A 21,417-nucleotide genomic window follows, 5' to 3' on the forward strand; every position below is an offset into this window, starting at 1 on the left:
TATGAAGTAGCAGCTGACAGTTCTGTATGTAGTAGCACCTGACAGTTCTTTATGTAGTAGCAGCTAACAATTATATATAGTTGCAGCTAACAGTTATGTATGTAGTAGCAGCTAACAGTTCTGTAGTAGCTGACAGTTCTGGATGTAGTAGCAGCTGACAGTTCTGTATGTAGTAGCAGCTAACAGTTCTGTATGTAGTAGCAGCTAACAGTTCTGTATGTAGTAGCAGCTAACAAGTCTGTATGTAGTAGCAGCTGACAGTTGTGTATGTAGTAGCAGCTAACAAGTCTGTATGTAGTAGCAGCTGACAGTTCTGTAGCAGCTGACAGTTATGTATGTAGTAGCAGCTGACAGTTATGTATGTAGTAGCAGCTGACAGTTCTGTATGCAGTAGCAGCTAACAGTTCTGTATGCAGTAGCAGCTAACAGTCCTGTATGCAGTAGCAGCTGACAGTTCTGTATGTAGTAGCAGCTGACAGTTCTGTATGTAGTAGCAGCTAACAATTCTGTATGTAGTAGCAGCTGACAGGTATGTATGTAGTAGCAACTAACAATTCTGTATGTAGTAGCAGCTAACAGTTCTGAATGTAGTAGCACCTGACAGTTCTGTATGTAGTAGCAGCTGACAGTCCTGTATGTAGTAGCAGCTAACAGTTCTGTATGTAGTAGAAGCTGACAGTTGTGTATGTAGTAGCAGCTAACAAGTCTGTATGAAGTAGCAGCTGACAGTTCTGTAGCAGCTGACAGTTATGTATGTAGTAGCAGCTGACAGTTCTGTATGCAGTAGCAGCTGACAGTTCTGTATGCAGTAATAGCTAACAGTTCTGTATGCAGTAGCAGCTAACAGTCCTGTATGTAGTAGCAGCTAACAGTCCTGTATGTATTAGCAGCTAACAGTTCTGTATGTAGTAGCAGCTGACAGTTCTGTATGTAGTAGCAGCTAACAATTCTGTATGTAGTAGCAACTAACAATTCTGTATGTAGTAGCAGCTGACAGTTCTGTATGTAGTAGCAGCTGACAGTTCTGTATGTAGTAGCAGCTGACAGTTCTGTATGTAGTAGCAGCTAACAGTTCTGTATGTAGTAGCAGCTAACAGTTCTGTATGTAGTAGCAGCTAACAGTTCTGTAGCAGCTAACAGTTCTGAATGTAGTAGCACCTGACAGTTCTGTATGTAGTAGCAGCTGACAGTTCTGTATGTAGTAGCAGCTGACAGTTCTGTATGTAGTAGCAGCTGACAGTTCTGTATGTAGTAGCAGCTGACAGTTCTGTATGTAGTAGCAGCTGACAGTTCTGTATGTAGTAGCAGCTGACAGTTCTGTATGTAGTAGCAGCTGACAGTTCTGTATGTAGTAGCAGCTGACAGTTCTGTATGTAGTAGTAGCTAACAGTTCTGTATTTAGTATGTAGACCATAAGGACGTCATGTGCTCTCTAAACCGTTCAGCTGGCCAAACTGTTTTGTGAATGTCATTGTTTTCGACAGTGTGTTTTCCAGACCAGTGATGTTTGTCTGTAGGGTTTGTACTAGTTTGTACTGTAGACATTTGTTGTTTGCGTATAGCGGAGGACTTTACTCATACTCACCCTGAACACTCAGACCATGTAGTACTGTACACAAACGGTTTGGTCAGCCTTGAGGGAGTGTGCCTTTTGGCTGGACAGCTTCTTTTGACAAACAACACATTTGAGACTGGAATTATCATACTCTTTAGATACTGAGTAACAACCTTAATCAACGCTACAATTTAAAAGAAATAAAACGTTACAATTTAAAAGAAATAAATCGCAACTTGTCCTAACTTCTCAGCGAAATGGTGAGGGAATGTTGTTACATGGAGACACATTCATTGTTGTGGTTAATCAGTTGAAACATGGATGAGCGTGTTTTAGTTTTGAAAAACAGGTCAGTCAGTGTTGAGTATGGAACACGGTCAACTTCAACCAGGGAGGGGTGGATTAGTTCACACAGATGGAATCTGTCAAAAGGTCCAGTAAAAGTGTTGATAAGAAATGGAGGATGACTAAATTCTACTGGGACGTTTTAGTCCTACATAACATGTGGCTGTATCATACAGTACATGGAAGATGCTGCATTTTCCAAACTGTAGTTTTTTTGATGTTGATGAATGGTGTACCTGCCGAAGACTGCCGAAGACTGATGCAGACCGACTGAGCGAGCATGATGCAGACCGACTCCTAACGTATAGCTTTACAACCCAACATGACAACATGACAGGCATCTGTCTTAGAAGCTTTTTGTGTCAGACTATATACTGTACCTCTTGGCAATACAGTATATCTCAGACATACAGTAGAGTGTCATGTTCTTGTTGTTATTGTCATGGAACATTGTCTTAACTGGTGTCATCAGTGGGAGAAAGATGTGGCTTGGACTGACTCTCTCTGTGAGATGGGGTGAGTCCCTCCATTCAGGCTCACAGCCCAGGCCCTTTAATATACTTTATCAATTGATGAGTACCACGCTGGTGATTTTACGTATGTGTTGCTCTCTGAGATGTAAACACCCTTTTAAAAGGAATATTCCAGTAAAAGAGGAGTCTCACTTCTGAGGGAAAAAAACTTAGGCGAGTGTGTGTTTCAACAGGGCCAGATGTGTAATGCCGTGGAGAACTAATGCATAACAAATGAATTGTGTGACGGTGCTATGAAAGCGTATGTTATAGTACAGAGTTCACACAGTCAGTATTCAGACATTGGAACATGTCCCTCTCTAACACTGATACAGCAACTATCATAGAGTTTAATTCATGTCCACTTTCTCCTCTCTCCAGACCACAGATTTATTTGAAATGATTGAGAAGATGCAGGTAAGGTATATTGGATTTATTTTTGTTGCTTTTTAAAAATCTAACCTAAACTTTCCAAGCAAGGCAGTGTCACTAACCAGTGAATTAGTATCTATGAGATGCTCTGTTGGCTTTGCATTTCAGTAACAATGGCTTGTCTTACCTCTGTACTCAGGGTCAGCAGGGCTGGGTAAGACCGTGTTAAAGGAAAGATGTCAGGGGTGATATGTCTGGACAGATGATACTTATGATACTTCTACCCAGCCTCCCGCGCTGCTAATTATCTTGCTTCAAAGAACACCCGATAACCCTCTGTCCTTTGAAAGCCATTACCATCCTCCCTCCCCGAAATAGAGGAATATAGGTTAACATGACAGCCTTTGCGCTACTACAACACAAGATAAGACCGTGTTTGATACACTACTAAAAATTGGGGAACAGGGTGTCCTTTTTACACTGTCTGAAAGTACATTTTTACTTTAACAGATGACTTTATAGTACTTACTGTAACAGCATCAACATTAATATGTGATGTTCATCTCTATTTATGATGTTTTACTTCAAGATTATTATGAGAAAAGGAAACCAAATATGGACTTGAAGAAAAGGGGTTTTTATGCTCTGTTGACAGAGTTATGTGTAAAGGCATGTCTTTGAACAGAAGATAATCAGTTTGTTTGCCAAGTGCTCCAGGAATCCCTCCTCTCCTCTATCTCAGACAGCATATCAAACAGACAGCAGCACCTATCAGCTCCATCATATCAGACAGACTCACAGCCCTCACATGGTCAGTCCTTTACCCACATGTCTGTAGCCAGTATCTGAACACACTCATGGACTGAGGAACAAACATTCCACTTGTGTTTTAGGGGTATTCAGGCCTCATACTGTCCGTATGCCAAGTCTTTATAAGTGACACAGTCCCAAAGGTCTTATTACTGCATCCATGCCTTTGTCTTTCAGGTTAACTGGCTGCTCTTTTCAAAGAATAATTAATTCTATGCATCTCCTTACCTATCTCTCTATCTCTCTCCAACTCTTCACTCTGCATCCCTTTGCTCTTTTGCCCACTTTCTGTATTACACACATGGATGGCTGTGTTACCTCTTAGTCTGTTGATAATATGATTAGTCCTCCCTGTACTTTGTTACTCCCTCTGGAACTGTGGATTCAAATGTAACTAATCTGTCAGATAAGATGTACGACACGGTTGTGAATCAGTAATAATGATGAACGTCTCTGGACCTCTGATGACCTGGGTTTGGACTGTAACATCAGCTATCATGTGTAACTAGCATTCTCTTCTTCTTCTCTCTCTCTCTCTCTCTCTCTCTCTCTCTCTCTCTCTCTCTCTCTCTCTCTCTCTCTCTCTCTCTCAGGGCAAAAGAATGGAGGAGCAGCGATGCACCTTTCCTCCCCCACTCAAAGTACGCTGGCTCTCAAGACCTCTCTCACACTGACACACAGTACCTCCATTGTCTTACTGCTCCTCATATCTCTCTGTATCTGACTGCTGACAAGAGAAACATGTTGTCCATGCTTACAGTCCACAGCACTCCAAATGCTCAAATCTAGCAGCCCTCCATATCTAATAATGTATAAACTAACATGGTTATAAGGATATAATAAATGTTACAGAGTAATATAATCATCACATCCCCGCAGCCTCATTGTCTGTATCAAAGCTGATAGGCACTTTGGCTTGGATTTAATGGTCACACAGCATCACATCATTCAATTAGTAGTATCACTGAAGACTACTGAGAGACAAATGTCTTACTTGGTGTGTCTGTGTTGTTCTCTCTGCAGACTGAGGAGGACTACATTCCTTACCCCAGTGTCCATGAGGTATGTACAGACTCAACTTAAATGCAGTCATTTCACCAGTAACATGGATTTGGGGTATTTGTGGTTCATGGTTGATATTTCAGAATTCATTAGAAATCACTATCACACTGCTTGGGCAAAAAGCCCCCAACCTCTCTGTGCTCATCTCCATGTTGTGAACCAGGTGTTAGAGAGAAAGAGCGGGTTCCCCCTGATTCTGCTACCTCAGTTTGGGGGTTACTGGATCGAGGGGAACAACCATGAGCTGAGTGATAGTACTGACCCAGACCAGATCCAGCCTCTGTCCCCCACCACACGCAACAAGCTGGAGAGTAACTGCACCGCCAAGATCTACAGAAAGCACTTTCTGGGCAAGGTGAGCCTGAACACTGGGACTGTTGTGAAGGAGTTTTCATTTCAGCATTTCTGTACTTTGTCTTCTCCTTCATCCCCCCTGTCCTTCCAATCACTTCCAACTGCCCCTACAATAATATGACAAAAACAAGCAGCCCAAAGGGCATTCTACTAGTATGGAGAGACCATAACTCATATAGGTAAGTGTTTTACAATCAATGTCCCTTGCTATTCATTACAGTAATGAAAGTGAATGAGGGTTAGAACAATCCCACCTGGTAACCTAATAAGAGCAACTTATCGTGCCGGTTGACACTTCAGAGACTGGTGCTAATGAAGATAATGAAGATGCATTAGGCTTTGCCACATGTTTTACACCAGCCAGAGTAATAGGAAACAAATTTAGTCTGCTCATAGAGGTGTGGAAAGATTCTGAATGGAATAGCAGCAGTTGCCTGGCACAGAAAGCCTACTGTTAATGAATGAACTAATTAAAAGTGTGTGTGTGTGTGTGTGTGTGTGTGTGTGTGTGTGTGTGTGTGTGTGTGTGTGTGTGTGTGTGTGTGTGTGTGTGTGTGTGTGTGTTTGTGTGTGTGTGTGTGTGTGTGTGTGTGTGTGTGTGTGTGTGTGTGTGTGTGTGTGTGTGTGTGTGTGTGTGTGTGTGTGTGTGTGTGTGTGTGTGTGTATAACCGCGCCTGTGTGTGCAATTTGAGAGAGAAAATGAAAATGGTCTCTTCGGCTGACTGTGTGCTTGTGCTGCGTCACCAGGAGCACTTTAATTACTACTCAGTGGACGGCGCTCTGGGACATCTGGTGTTCTCCCTGAAGTATGACGAGATCGGAGACCAGGAACACCTTCGCCTCATGCTCAGGTAAAACAACCTTAGCCTCCCACCACCATCATCATCACCACCGCCGCCATCATCACCACCGCCACCACCAGCATCATCATCATCACATCCTTCTTTCTGCTGGCTCTCATCCCTCTCCCCTCCTCCCCTTCCATCCCCACTTTCTCCTTTATCAGGACACTGTGTATACATACAGTACATACATTACTAGACTGTAAACATCCCCACGTTCTCCTTTATCAGGACACTGTGTATACATACAGTACATACAGTACTAGACTGTAAACATCCCCACGTTCTCCTTTATCAGGACACTGTGTATACATACAGTACATACAGTACTAGACTGTAAACATCCCCACGTTCTCCTTTATCAGGACACTGTGTATACATACAGTACATACAGTACTAGACTGTAAACATCCCCACGTTCTCCTTTATCAGGACACTGTGTATACATACAGTACATACAGTACTAGACTGTAAACATACGGATTCTGTTTACAAGTCTGTATCTCTACAGCTGGGTAATGCACAGTTGTAGCTCTGCTGTAATCAATGGAAAGCTGCTCAAATTAGAATTTCCATTCACTTCCAGTGTTTATATAAGTCGTTCCCTGGTGTTTATATAATCCCATTCTCCAACTGATAGTCCTGTCATAGGAGTCATGAAGCCAGAGGGAGAGTGAAAACACCGCACTGTCATTTCCTCATCCGCATGATGTGACAGATGGACTATTTAGGTCAGTGGGTGGGTGGAGGGATACGGACGCAGGGACAGAAGTGTTGCATCACTATGATCATCGTGAGAACATGTTGTTATGATTGTCATCACCAGGACCAAGCTGAAGACCTATCATGATGTGATCCCCATATCCTGTCTCACGGAGTTCCCTAACGTGGTGCAGATGGCCAAGGTGAGAGCATGGTTAGGAACAGTTTATCAAAACACATGTTCAAAAGTTGCAGTGTCATAATAGTATCATAATGACACTTGATGAAAGCGTCCATGATTTCATGTGTTCTTTTTGACAGCTTGTCTGTGAAGAAGTGAATGTGGATCGCTTTTTTCCTGCCCTTTACCCAAAAGTAAGCCTTGTGTTTTGAAGTGTTCTACTTCTGAGATATTTAACAACAGAAATCTACCGTTTACATGGATAGTTAACATCTGATACTGACTATTCATTCAATCTGTGATCTGTCAATAGGCTTCAAGACTCATCGTCACTTTTGATGAACATGTCATTAGCAACAACTTCAAGTTTGGAGTCATCTACCAGAAGTTTGGACAGGTGAGCCTTGGTACATCAAGACCAGTTAAAACTATTGGTAACACTAAATACAGAGCACATCAAATCATCATCAGGCCGAACTCAAGTACTGACTGAGTCCTGAAGTTAGTTCATTAACATGAGTACCCTCTCTTGCAATTCTCATAAGAAAATTAATATGCTTAAAGGGTGATTAAGCAACATTTTGTGACTGTATCAACAGTGGACTAATTAAAAAAACATGTTTTTAGTGGAGTTTCCCTTTAATGCTTATACTCCTCCCCCATTACATTCATATAGTCTCTCTAAGCCTAAGTCAACTATATGTTTCTCTTCAGTATTCCTTCTCATTACAATCACAACACTATTGTTTACTGATAAGCTACTGGAGCCTCAGTAGAGGGCCCTTGTATCTTTTCATGGAGCCTAGGGAGTGGAGCTCCACATCCTTGACCTTTAAACTCTAAAGGAGAGGACCACACTCAGCAGATATAGGTTCCATCTCACAGAGGCTCCAGGGGCCTCAATAACCATCTCCTCAGAACCCAGAGAGACATTAACATGCAGGAGAAACACTGGGGATTGAATAGTGGGAGGGAGAGAAGGCAAACAAAGATCTGAGTGGTCCCTCTCAACCTCACTCATAGATGTGTGCACACACACAGAGCCACTCCAGTCACAGCACAAACAAACTCACTAGAGAGACAAAAGCACTCTCTCTCGTCCGTCAAAGTGAAGGGCCTCTCCTGTCTTCTCATCTCACAGAGCTGTGTAATTGACAGCCAGGAGTGATAAACTAACCCTCACCTCATGATCTTCGCATCCTCTATACGTTTATTGAAAGCTTGGTCTTCCTTCCTCCAGGCACCTTAGAGATCTAACTGTGTTAAATGAGAACGGTGTGATATTATGATTGACCATGCTCCCTGTACTGTATGTTTGTAGTTAAGCCCAATGTTAATCATACATTATGCTGATGGATGCTAAGGGTACTTCTGTCAGACGCCACTATAGATTTTCTAATGCAAGTGTTGTTGACAGTGTTTTGTCTTGATGTTTGTTGACGGGTCCTGAAGTATAGTTCGATTTTTACACAGCTCCCTATTTTCTGTGTATTCTGGGATCAGGGACAAAAGTGTTATTGTTATTCACTCATTATTCTAGTTTTGTATTAGCCATAATAATGATAGTATTCACAATACAATAACTTACATCTTCTCAAGTATGTCATCATGAGACCTTCATATATATGACATGATAATAGGTTATGTAATCCTCATAGTGCTTTGGTCAATGGCAGTGTTTTTCTTCAAATGTATGACTGCCGTTAACCTCTACAAAATCCTTGTTTGCAGACATCAGAAGTAGAGTTGTTTGGAAACAGTGCCGAAAGTCCTGCCTTTGTTGAATTCCTAGAGTTTCTGGGGGAGAAGGTCGAGCTGCATGACTTTAAAGGGTAAGAACTTGTTAATATACTCATTCAATATCAAACAACCAGGATCTTGTATGGATATCCTGAACAGTGTATTGGAGAAAGAGGCAGGTTTCTCTGAATGGTCCTATCTATTGGTCTAGGTTTCGTGGTGGGTTGGACGTGACCCACGGCCAGACAGGCTCTCAGTCCGTCTACCACAACTACCGCAACAAGGAGATCATGTTTCATGTGTCTACCAAGCTGCCTTACACCGAGGGGGACACACAACAGGTACTGTACCAGCCTCCCCTGCTCTACCTCTCCTGCTCTATACATTTGATGCAGACTGTCATCATCACACTGAGTTTCTGTCATGGATCACGTTTTAAAGATGGCTGTAGGACATGAGTATTGGTATTCATATGATCCATTATGATTGGAAACATCATGGAAACATTCATGCAGCGTATATATATTTCAGTCCAGTCTTACATGAGTCACTTTCTCAGTCTTCGCTCATCAGGGGAAGTGTCACAACTCAAACACAGACAGACACCTTATCCGGACTCATACACAAACAATGTCTTAAGCCACTGCAGCCGATTGAGAGTAAAGCCAATCAGAGCTGTTGTCCAAGTTGATATGGTGGAGCAGCAACATTTCCCCAGGTGTTTGTTTGTCCTGGCTCATCTGCTGTGAGAGAGAGGGACGGAGAGGGGAGAGCGAGTGAGAGAACAGACAGACAGACAGACAGACAGACAGACAGACACACAGACACAGACACAGACACAGACACAGACACAGAGAGACACAGAGAGACACAGAGAGACACAGAGAGACACAGAGAGACACAGAGAGAGACAGAGAGAGACAGAGAGAGACAGAGAGAGACAGAGAGAGACATGTTCTTGACAATTGCATGTGATATGAATGCAGAGTTTTTTTTAAACAAGTTGCTGTGTTGTGTTGCAGTTGCAGAGAAAGAGGCACATAGGGAACGACATCGTGGCCATAGTGTTCCAGGAGGAGAGTACACCCTTCGTACCAGATATGATCGCCTCCAACTTCCTCCATGCCTACGTGGTGGTGCAGGTGGAGAACGCCTGTACTGACAACGTACTGTACAAGGTGCTGTATCTGTCCCTGATCTTCATTAATACACACATAGACGGTCTCATGTCGCCCACCAAACTATCATACCACACACATATTATCACCATTCATGGCACATGTGATTGTCACCTGTTAGGTGTCAGTGACAGCTCGAGATGACGTACCTTTCTTTGGACCTCCCCTGCCAGACCCGGCCGTCTTTAGAAAAGTGAGTTGGTCCAACTACAATCCCAACTCCGGTGGACTTTGGTCAGCTTCAGTGTTTTCTCCCCTCTCCATCATCTTGTCTGTCATTCAGTCCATTTCCTCTTTTATCCCAGGGTCCAGAATTCCAGGAGTTCCTCTTCACTAAGCTCATCAACGCTGAGTATGCCTGCTACAAAGCTGAGAAATTTGCCAAACTGGAGGTGAGTTATTCTCCTTCTCAGACATGGTTTTCAATGTCAGACAGTTTTTTTTGGCAGACAGTGTTTTCAGTGTTTCTCTGCCAAGGTATGACACATACCATTACTTATCATCTGTGAATGCTTTTCTGGGAATTTGTAACTTTAACTAGGTGTGTGTGTGTGTGTGTGTGTGTGTGTGTGTGTGTGTGTGTGTGTGTGTGTGTGTGTGTGTGTGTGTGTGTGTGTGTGTGTGTGTGTGTGTGTGTGTGTGTGTGTGTGTGTGTGTGTGTGTGTGTGTGTGTGTGTGTGTGTGTGTGTGTGATCAGGAGCGTACGCGGTCCGCCTTGCTGGAGACGCTGTATGAGGAGTTACACATCAACAGCCAGGCCATGATGGGTCTGGGAGGAGACGAGGATAAGATGGAGAACGGGTCCGGAGGAGGAGGGGGCTTCTTTGAGTCCTTTAAGGTAACCTGGCACAGCTGGGAAAAGGCTTGGGGCAGTAGGCTTAGTATACACTGACTAATGTGATTTTACACATCAACACTTGTTCCTGAATATGTCACTTGTGACACAATAGTTAGTTATAGATGCACATAATGCAGTTTCAAATCAGTTTGAATTGAATGTGAAACTGAAACTAAAACAGAGAACCTTTACTATCTTATAGTGACAGTTGTTTCACTATTTCTCTGCTGTTCCCTCTTGGTTGTACAGGTTGTTGTCTGTCTGGTGGTGTCCATAAATAATACAGGACACTGGAGTAAAATGCTTGATCAATCTCCATTAGTCTGTCTGGGGAACAGCTCTGTCTCTGTGCTCTGCTGCTCTGTTTTGTGGGCTTACTGAATGAATGGCTCACCAGCTTCTCAATGTCAGGCTTCATATGTTGTAGTGTGTTCTTTCTGCAGCATGTCCTGTGTTTGTGACAACGCTGGCTTTATCTCCTTCTCTGTTTCACCCTTCCAGAGACATACAATACTAGTTCTGACAATGGGAATACAGTCATGTATCTCTCTCTCCATCAGATGCTCTATCTCTGCTTCTCTGTCTCTACCTCCAGCCAGGTCTCTTCACAGGGCTACTCTGGGTTCATTGGTTTTGGATGCTCGCCGACTGGTGTTTAGTGTGGACACATAAGCAGGCAGATATCTCCCTCACTGCTCTACAACCCCGCCTTCTCATCCCACCCGCCCACCCACACTGACTCAGCCCCTGAGTCCCCTTGGGGGTTACAAGCTTAGTGTTTCTCCTTGCAACTACCTTAGTGCTTGATGGGAACTTACTGGGTTATGTATCTTGTAGTTCCAGTGTCTTTCTCCTCGCTTGTCCTTCTCACTCTGACTGAAGTGGTTAGTTAGAATTAGTCAGTGTTAGACCCAGCTCAACATGTCTCCTCCTGGTCTCTCTCTCTGAAGTGGTTAGTTAGTTAGAGTCAGTGTTAGACCCAGCTCAACGTGTCTCCTCCTTGTCTCTCTCTCTCTCTGAAGTGGTTAGTTAGTTAGAGTCAGTGTTAGACCCAGCTCAACGTGTCTCCTCCTCGTCTGTCTCTGTAGCGGGTGATTCGCAGCAGAAGCCAGTCTATGGATGCCATGGGTCTCAATTTCAAGAAGCCACTCACTGTCTCCACTAGTCTCAGCGTCAACTTTACCCACAACCCACCTGAGAGTCCCAAATTCCCAGGGATAGTAAGTACACTAAAGTAACAGTCCCACTGACAGCTCTGGTCTTGAGTGAGATGAGCGACGCTCTCTCTACCTTCCCTGAGAAACCCTTGATAGAGCCCATTCCTTGCCTCTTCACACGCCTGCCTAACTCACTAACCTCTCACACAATAGAAATAGATAAGTCTTCACTCACACAACCTCTATAAGCTAGAGTTACTAGACACTCACAACTGAGCCTTGCGTTGATATTTGTGGTCCGGTGAGTTACCTTGGATCAAAGGTGCTTTTAACATTGAATGCATTCTAAAATTGTTTTCATTTTTAAAATCTCCTGCCTATGCATTGCATCTGAAACGCTCCCTGCACTGTGTGCTCTGTGTACATGCCAGCTCCAGCTTGTGCTTGATGCTCTGTGATGTTTATATCAAGAACACGCCTGCTTGTTATAAGAGTTCAAGGGGAGTATGTAGTGTGTACGTGATGTTTAGTGCATACATGGTGAGTATTTCTGAGGCATTTGTCAGACAGATTGAATGATATGTCTGACACTCCAGTAACATTATCAAAGGGGGGTTTCTGGTTTATGATTGTCTCAATAATGTATGTGAAATTCTGTATATGTGGGGTGTAGTATTTCACTGACACTAACTTTGTTAATGAAATGTAGGATATTATTTTATTCATTATAACACCTCTATAACAAATCTAAGAGGAAGCTAATTTGTTCACTCACAAGATCATTGTCTACTATATAGCCTCTTGAAGCCACACAAATGTTAGTCCAAGATTTCACATCAAAAGGACAGACTCAATGATACCCAATATGACTTATTGATCATTCAAAGCATAACACAAACATCAAGTGCTTTTCAAACGTGTATCTGACAGCACTGGAGGCTTTCTTCATGTTCCTGTCTGTTGTACTCTCTTACCCTGTAACGTATGTACTGCTGTGTTCTTCTATCCCCTTTCTGTCCTTCTCTTCGTTTCACTGCCTGTGTCGCACCCACGGTGCCCAAAGTCTCTTTCTCGGTCTCTGTTTTATTACTGCGCTTTGATTTGTAACCTCCAGCTGTAACATGTGCTTTAATGTATTTTGTTTTATTAACATAACTTGCTGCATGAAGTCTCATGGGGTTTTTATCTCCTCTCTCTCCCGCTCTCTCTTTCTCTCTCTCTCTCTCCCGCTCTCTCTCTCTTTCTCTCTCTCTCTCTTTCTCTCTCTCTCTCTCTTTCTCTCTCTCTCTCTCTCTGACTCAGTCATTGCTTGTCCCAGGGAAAAGTCCCAGTAAATATGGCCGTCGAGGCAGTGCCATAGGGATAGGAACAGTAGAAGAGGTTCATATCTAATTCTAACTACTTCCTCCTTACTACTCTTCCCCTCTGTCTCTTTTTTTTCTACTTGACTCCACCGCATCGTGACCAAACACTTTTCCTGTGGTTGATCAGTGAACCATAACATTAGGATTCCAGGGCAAACACTCCATCAATGCAAAAGGACAACTCCTCGTCTAGTGAAATGTATGACTTTCTGAGGAGGAGGTTGCATCTATAAAGTATTGTACACATACAGTATTTTTAAGCTGTAGTTTTACTGAAACAAGTGAAGTTTCTTGTCTCTCTCAACTGTTTGAACCACATCACACACTTTACATTAGTCTTTGATCCACGTAACATCAGATGAAGACACAACGCTAGCACAAATAATGTTTCGTATCACTGCATAAAGACACGTGGTCAGTTTGATGCTGTAGCACCTCCCCTTGGCCCTCACCTCACTAGTCTGTGTTGTCTTGCATATTTCCTTGTTTTGACGTTACATTGTATTGTGTGTTCCCCCTCTGTACTCTCCACACGTATCACTCAACATGTAATTCTTGCTTAGCTAATTCTCCATTTGTTTAAAACTATGAATATTTATGGTTTAGAGAACCCCCCCCCCCCCAAAAAAAAGAGAACTGAAATGATCCTCAAGCTCTTTGAAGCTCACATTAGATAAAAGCTCTTTTTCAAGTCCTTATTTTGAAAGCTTACAAAGGGAGATTGAGTGAACAAAGCGTTCAGTCAGAAAGCACATTTTAGTGGTAAGCCCTGGAGTGCTAGAATCCATCTTTCATCTCATGCTCTGCTCTGCTCTCACTAGTCTAGCTGAGTCGCACTGGGGCTTGGCGCTAAACCTAATATTCTAACGTCTTCTTATCTGTGTTAGCTTCAACTCCAAGCCACGAGTACCATTACTCTGTAGTCTGATAATAATGATGAACTCTCTTGTATTTGTCCTGTGTAGATGGTCTATACTCTCACTATTTACTTCAACGATGATCCTGTACCTTAAAAGCTACGGCATTTTGAAAATACAAGTGATGATATATAATAGCACCTAACATAATAGCATTAACAGAAAAAGGAACAGCGCATAATGATGCAATAACCTTAGCGTTGACAGTAGACACAGATGCCATGTTGGGCTATTGATAGGCTGTTATTGTGATAGAAGGGATGTCATGGTTCTCACTGGTTGTTCTTACCCCTGCCCTCTCAGTCTCTGATCATCCCTGGGAAGAGTCCAACCAGGAAGAAGTCTGGTCCCTTCAGCTCCAGGCGCAGCAGTGCCATCGGCATCGAGAACATCCAGGAAGTCCATGAGAAAATGTGAGTGTGAACTCAGAACTCAGAGACATGAATATTGTAAACATGATGTTGATATGTTAGTGACTATGCCTCTGTGTTTCTCTCTGATACCCCGTCCCTGTATTTGTGTCCAATGCCCTGTCGCTTTGTTGGTATGTACCCTCCTGCCCTTCTTATTCAGCATTGTTCCCTCCCCTCTCAGCAGCAGCCACAGCAGTAGGGAGTGTTTACCTGGAACACAGAAGACACCTGACAGTGGCCACGCGACTCAGGACCCCAAGTCTGAGAACTCCTCCAATCAGAGCTCACCAGAGGTGCTCACCACAAAGAACATGTGAGTAGATGCAATTCCAGATATAGGCCAATATGATGATTCACATTCAAATGTAATCGTCATATCAACATGAAAGTTCAACATCACCAGGACAATGTGATTTAGGTACCCCAAAGTAACCTCAAATATGTAAAAAAAAAATTAACTCAGTTTATTCAGTTTTACACACATAATGAGACAACACAATAAACAATATAAATAATATACTCAACTTGAAAACCCAAAAAATAAGAAATAACTACACTACTGGTCAAAAGTTTTAGAACACCTACTGTACTCATTCAAGGGTTTTCTTTATTTTTACTATTTTCTACTTTGTAGAATAATAGTAAAGACATCAACACAATGAAATAACACATATGGAGTCATGTAGTAACCAAAAAAGTGTTAAACAAATCAAAATATATTTTATATTTGAGATTCTTCAAATAGCCACCCTTTGCCTTGATGACAGCTTTGCACACGCTTGGCACCAGCTTCACCTGGAATGCTTTTCCATTAGTCTTGAAGGAGTTCCCACATATGCTGAGCACTTATTGGCTGCTTTTCCTTCACTCTGCGGTCCAACTCATCCCAAACCATCTCAATTTCGTTGAGGTTTGGGGGATTAAGGAGGCCAGGTCATCTGACGCAGCACTCCATCACTCTCCTTCTTGGTAAAATAGCCCTTACACAGCCTGGAGGTGTGTTGGGTCATTGTCCTGTTGAAAAACAAATGATACTCCCACTAAGCCCAAACCAGATGGGATGGCGTATCGCTGCAGAATGCTGTGGTAGCCATGCTGGTTAAATCACAGACCGTGTCACCAGCAAAGCACCCCCACACCATAACACCTCCTCCTCCATGCTTTACAGTGGGAAATACACATGCAGAGATCATCCGTTCACCTACACTGTGTCTCACAAAGACACGGCGGTTGGAACCAAACGTCTCCAATTTGGACTCCAGACCAAAGGACAGATTTCCAGCAGCCTATTAGGGGTGGAGTAATGCAACCACTCACAGAGTGAGGTTCCTCCAACTTACTGGTTGGAGGAGCATTTCTTTGTGTTTCTTGGGGGGAGGACATTTGTCATCCACAATGTCAGCACCTCTTGATTTACTATGAAAGTCTGAGTGGAACAGTTGGCCAACCCAGTCCCTGCGAATCCTACATTGCTCACCAGTCCTCAAGTGAGTCTCTTGTAGAAATGCAAAATGTGCCTTCAAACCCTTTAAATGTGTCAGCACCCTCTTACGTTTCACAGGGTTGTTAGCCCCTTTGATGTTCCACGAAATGTACTTGATGGTATTATTTTGCCCACCCTGAGCATTCCCGTTATACAACCCTGTCATTAGAGCGTAGAGTGGAAAAGCAATGAATACCCAAAAGCCCCAGGACTTGTCTCAGAGTAATAATGTACAGTGTAAGATATTTGTAAAAAATGACAGAAAAATAAACTAAAAAGAAGACAGTGACAACATTAGAACTGAACAATTCAACCTCCTTCCTCCCCCCATCCATTCATAAACTAACTCAATAGGTCAATGAGACAGCATGGGAAAAAGGAATTACGTAAACCCTTAATAAAATGAAATAAAAATGACTGAATGCTTTTAAGGCAAGCACACTGGACCAAAATATTAAATCACGTCAAATAAACCTGAGTGGGTTCGTCAACTCCCGAACTATACAGGAATAGTCCAAGTATAACTAAACATAAGAATACCACAGGTGGGCTACTTACTTACTATCAACAGTTAGCGAGCAACAGTTTCTGATCTATGAGCATATTCAAGACTTCTTGATGTGACGTTGAATGTGAGCCATAGCCTCCTCTGGAAAATCGAAAGGTGTAGTCTTTACCATCATGAGAAAGCCATAGACGGACTGGGAATCGCAGTCTGTACTTCACACCTGGATGGTCCCGTAGTAGTTGTTTGGCCTGCCCGAAAGCTGTGCGCTGCCTGGACACAGTGGGGGAGTAGTCCTGGTAGATGGAGAAGCTCTGTCCTTGAAAGCTCAGAGTGGTATTGCGGGCTCGTCAGAGAATCTACATCTTCTCATGGAAAGAATGATGTCACAGGGCCTCTCACCGTCCCGGGGCATTGGGCGCAGCGACCAGTGGGCACGATCAATCAGGGACTTCTCATCCATGGCGAGAACCTATTTCAGTAGCCCGGAGACGAAATCCGTGGCGCGAGGCATTTCCGCTGACTCTGGGACTGATTCCAGTCTCCGGTTACTGCCGGGAGAAAATCCTTCTAAGTTCACACAGCTCTCCTGTACCTTTTTCAGATCCGCAGTCAGGCGTTTGACGTCAGCCTCCAGGGAGGTAGTTAGGTCAGAGACACTGGTAGTGGAGGTCTCCAGTGCTGCAATCGTCATAGTGTGCAACTCTGTTGTTGTTTTGAGTGATGTGATTGCTGGCACCGTCTCGTTTCGCAGGAGAGTTAAATATGCTTTTAAAGTATCAGAAACCTATTGTATTCAAACCTCAATCATAGCAGCTACCTCTGTTTTCATTTCAACTATCTCCGAGTGTAACGTTAGTAGCTTGATGGCCTCGAGAATGTTAATTTCAGCTCCACCAGGCAAAGCCGCACCCCCAGGTAAAGTGCTAGTCTCCGGGTCTTGGTTATTACGGAAAGGAATCACCAAACTAATATTTGAAAATAAATACGGTTTTGCTGCAAAATTCACAAACTTTAAGGATACTGCGGGATCAAACAAAAAACACGTCAGTCGTACATTGCGCCAATCAAATATGTACATCTTCTCTAGACAGTGTATGTGTAACTCATTGTATAGTTCTATTGGTGTATCAATAACCCAGTCATGGTTCTGTCATAGTGTTGCAGGCTGACTCAGGGTGTAGGTTTGCTCTTTGTAACAACAGGGCCCAGTCTATCCCTGAGGGTCACGACCTTTCCCGCTCCTCCTCCAACGCCAGCAGCTTTGCCAGTGTGGTGGAGGAGAATGAGACAGAGGCCATTGAGGACTACGACACTGGCATGGTGAGTGTGCGTGCGTGCGTGTGTGTGTATGCTAATGTTTGTGTGTGTTTTGCCATGCATCTAACTGCCAGCATGTATGTGTTCCCCAGGAGAGCCTGTCTTCAGCGGGGATGCCCCACAAGCGGGACTCGTTAACCTACAGCACATGGCTGGAGGACAGTATGAGCAGCACGAGCACCACCAGCCGAGGCTGCTCGCCAGGTGAGAGGAGAGAGAGAGAGAGAGATGGCAGTGGGGACTAGGGGGCAGGGTGGAGATTGAGAATATACATAAAAGAGAGCATAAGGTACATATGAGGTTAGTCAATTACAGTTGCTTGCCAGGTCGTGTTTGTAAAAGAGAAGATCTTCCCCATTGGCGTCGGCTAATGGGGATCCTAATAGATCCAAATAAATGACCTACCTGGTTAAATTAAGGTCAGCATTTGGCAGTTTGATGATGTAGGAATATCTGATTTCTAGCCGTATTGAGTCAGAGAAGGCTATATGTCTCACAAAGTGCAGCCTGATCCTGGAGTTTCACTATTCAGGTCATGTGTTTTATTACCCAGGTCCTGGTAAACCTGATGGGGGTAAAGGGTCAGAAATCCGTATCAAACTGGACCGGCCACAGGATCATCAGTCCTCATCGGTATGAAATCTTCCATCCCGAGTCTGGGCCTGACACTTTAAATGGATGTCTGCTCTCTGCCTTTGCATGAATTATTCTTCTGTTGTGTGTTGTATGCATTGGTATTGTAACTTCTGATGTCGTTGTACTTCTGAAGCAGTTGTACTGTAGTTGATCTGCTGTTCTATCAGTGCTGTGTGCTGTGGTTACCACTGTTTTTGTGTAATTCTTCCTTGCTCTCTCTATGCATCTCTGTCTGTGTGCCCTTCCTGTACAGAACTGTTAGCCTCTCCCACCTGATTGTTTCCTGGATGTCCATCTGCAGGTTAGCACTTTCTTCATACTGTCTTGAGTCTCTCTCTCCAATAAGTACCCGTAAGTGCACATAGAACAAGTTTGTCAATGATATTTTAAAGGTTACTCCAAAGAAGAAACAAGACCTGCATTGCTTATTCTCATAAAACATTGTATGATGTTTTCACATGTATTTCTATATTTTGCTGTCAGCCTTTAGTAAGAGTCTGATGTCTCCTATCCCTAAAGCATTCCCATAAGACACAATCCTTCTGGGAGATGAGACGAGCGCAGGCTTTCGCCGTAACCAATGACGACGATGAGGAGGTGGACCCTGGCCAGCCTGCTGGTCAGTGAGGCCAGACCACCCCTTCCCAGAAGCCCCGGCGGTGGCGTGGGCGGCGGCTGGCATGCCAGGGGAGGAAGTCAGTGTTGTTTATTTCTGCTCACTCCCTTACCTGTCTGTCTGTACACACATCTTCTGCCTGGCTTTGTGTTTCAGAAGCACTCTTTTTGTTACCCATTAAGTAAATAGGTTTATTTGTCCCAGTGAACAAATGGTACCTGTGGTTCAGTTTTGTTGAGGCCAGCTGTATATAGCCATGCAGATCACACAGTGTAGCCACAGTGCCATTGAACTCAGTGACTTTGTTAGGTGACTTTGCCAGTGACTTTGTTAGGGGCATGTTGGTGTTGTCGTATGGATTGTACATTATAGTGACAATTTGATTGAACCCATTCAATCTCACATACCAAATATCCAACAACAAAGATGTGTGCTTTTTAATTAAATGTCCATTATTGGTTATGTTGAATACAGTTGAATGTGTTAGTGATTTTTCAGGTAAAGTGATTGTAATGTGTCTGTTAGCCATAGCTTTAACTTACTGTATAGAACTGTAGAGCCAAAAACAGTTGCTCTGACAGAGTGAATATTTTCTTCTCAATATACAATAACTGGGATATTGTCATCACAATATACAATGTACTTCAAGCCTCACCTGCTCATACTGCAAATCTGCAAATCTAACAAGAAAGAATGGAAATATAGCCTTGAACCTTTAAAATGCAGTTTTTCTATAGCTTCATTATTCATTTATACCCTTATCAACATGGTCAGAAGCAGACAGTAATTGGACAATGCATGGTTTCAGATTATATGTTATATGATCACACTGTTTTTGCACACAGGATGCTCATTGCTAACTGCTACCGATTTATTATTATTATTATTGTGAACCACCGTCATTTTGTGTAATTGTAACCTAACAGGCAATTTTAGCTTTGCACTTTCTGTCCACAGAAATAGTTGTCTATTTTGTTGTGTATCAAGCAGGTTACTGAGGTCAGGTATGTAGAGATGTGTTGATGACTACAGGGGTAATTCATAACTGAATTGAATAACGTACTGTATTAGTTCATCCAATCAGCTAGTTTGCCGGTCTAATCTACATTACAAACCCTGCAACCTAAGTGTTGCCATCAGTACCCGCGGATAAATATGTTTGTATTTATTTATTTGGGGATGGGGGACTACTGTATTATTATACAGTATATTTGCTGTTGATATATTTCTAGTATATTATGGGAGAGATGTACAGAGATGAATACTACAGTTTGTGCATGTTATACAGTATAATCCTACCCTCCACTCCATGCCAAATCTAATGTAACCTGACAATGACATTTATTTTTGTGAAAATCATGATGGGGTTCTACATTATACATTTACATACAACTCTGTTTCTTCTGTTGAGCACTGCCAAATGAACACAGTGTGTGGCATGTACAATTTGAAAAGTATGTTTTAAAATAAACAAAAACTATCCCACACTGTCTGCTCAATAAAAGAGAACAACGCATTATCATGACAGAGCTGACAAATGTGTGAAGAAAGGTATCTGAGCTAAAGAGTTTGAATGTAGAACATATTGAACAGATACTGTATATGTCTATCTAACTAAAATTGCCCTGATAGCTTTTATATTCAACTGCCTTTTGGATATGATTTCATTCTTAGATCTTTAGTTTGTGAATAATGTTACTGTACACATTCACCTCTTGCCCTAGATCCCTGTTTAGAGATGACTTAAAGACGCCATCATAACATTTGTGACAGTTAAACAATGAAAAGTGTGTTGCCTACTGTTTAGCTCTTTATCATTTTCCTGAACTGAATGAAACCGTTGAAGGAATGTCCTATAAATAAGTTATTTGATGTGGCTAACCACCACCAGTCTCTAAAAGTAGAGCGCTGTAAAAGTTGAGGCTTCTCTCCTCTCCTCTTACATAACTGTGCCACATGTACCAGATCAGCATAAAATATGACTGAGTCAGTAACTCATCATCATCAAGGCGGGAAGAAATGGTATCAATGCGTGAAAAGGACTGAGACGGATGCAGTTTTTTACAAATATAAATGATATACTGGTACTACTCGCAACTTCTAACCTTACCTATGTCTTTATGTTAGACTATACTCTTCGGTCTTCACATTAGTCCAGTGTAGACAGAAAAAGCTACATTTCCAATAACTCAACAGAGTGATGGTGCCCTCCAGTGGTGTACACTTACTTATATGTGCATATTATTGTTTTATGCGAGTTGCTGTGCTTATGGGATAGTCACATTGGAGATGGGGATCTAGTAAAACACAATGCCGCACTGTCACATCAGGTTACTGGAATTTAAATGATTAATTATTTAGAAAATGTATGAACACTGCTTCAGTGTGATCTATTCAACAGATTGTATTTGTGTTCTGTTTTATTAGTGCATTCCTGTAAGAAATTAACTTGTAAATATGTTTTCCTTCATTTGTAAATATAGCCAAAATATGAAATAAAGAGCCTGGATTCATT

The 21,417-nt window shown here is 42.6% G+C and overlaps 1 protein-coding gene across 7 annotated transcripts; it reads left to right on the forward strand.

Annotated features, from left to right (window-relative positions):
- The first annotated feature begins 1,667 nt into the window (after positions 1-1,667).
- Positions 1,668-21,417, forward strand: LOC120061322 (rap1 GTPase-activating protein 1-like). Of its 7 annotated transcripts, none has more exons than XM_039011056.1 (24): positions 1,668-1,815; positions 2,794-2,829; positions 4,188-4,235; positions 4,618-4,656; positions 4,820-5,011; positions 5,758-5,861; positions 6,679-6,757; positions 6,876-6,929; positions 7,049-7,132; positions 8,467-8,567; positions 8,687-8,816; positions 9,498-9,653; positions 9,775-9,846; positions 9,959-10,045; positions 10,351-10,491; positions 11,580-11,711; positions 12,951-13,028; positions 14,233-14,342; positions 14,524-14,655; positions 17,515-17,653; positions 17,743-17,854; positions 18,204-18,283; positions 18,540-18,587; positions 18,806-21,417. In XM_039011056.1, the coding sequence occupies exons 1-23, from the start codon at positions 1,813-1,815 to the stop codon at positions 18,546-18,548; spliced, it is 2,118 nt and encodes a 705-aa protein (XP_038866984.1). In that variant the 5' UTR covers positions 1,668-1,812; the 3' UTR covers positions 18,549-18,587; positions 18,806-21,417. The 7 variants fall into 7 exon arrangements, with proteins under 7 accessions (XP_038866984.1, XP_038866986.1, XP_038866985.1 ...); XM_039011058.1 differs by lacking the exon at positions 1,668-1,815 and adding an exon at positions 2,399-2,416; XM_039011057.1 differs by lacking the exon at positions 1,668-1,815 and having other exon boundaries at positions 2,610-2,829; positions 17,536-17,653.

Source organism: Salvelinus namaycush, chromosome 16, assembly GCF_016432855.1.
Source record: "Salvelinus namaycush isolate Seneca chromosome 16, SaNama_1.0, whole genome shotgun sequence".
In the NCBI taxonomy this organism is placed as follows: domain Eukaryota; kingdom Metazoa; phylum Chordata; class Actinopteri; order Salmoniformes; family Salmonidae; genus Salvelinus; species Salvelinus namaycush.

What these genes read in the sequence shown, in the direction of transcription:
- LOC120061322 (XM_039011054.1), top strand. Translation starts at nt 2,770, where the DNA reads ATGTCCACTTTCTCCTCTCTCCAGACCACAGATTTATTTGAAATGATT. An exon ending in CTTACCCCAGTGTCCATGAG is followed by an intron (nt 4,657 to 4,819) that starts GTATGTACAGAC and finishes GTTGTGAACCAG; the next exon opens with GTGTTAGAGAGAAAGAGCGG. An exon ending in ACGTGGTGCAGATGGCCAAG is followed by an intron (nt 6,758 to 6,875) that starts GTGAGAGCATGG and finishes TCTTTTTGACAG; the next exon opens with CTTGTCTGTGAAGAAGTGAA.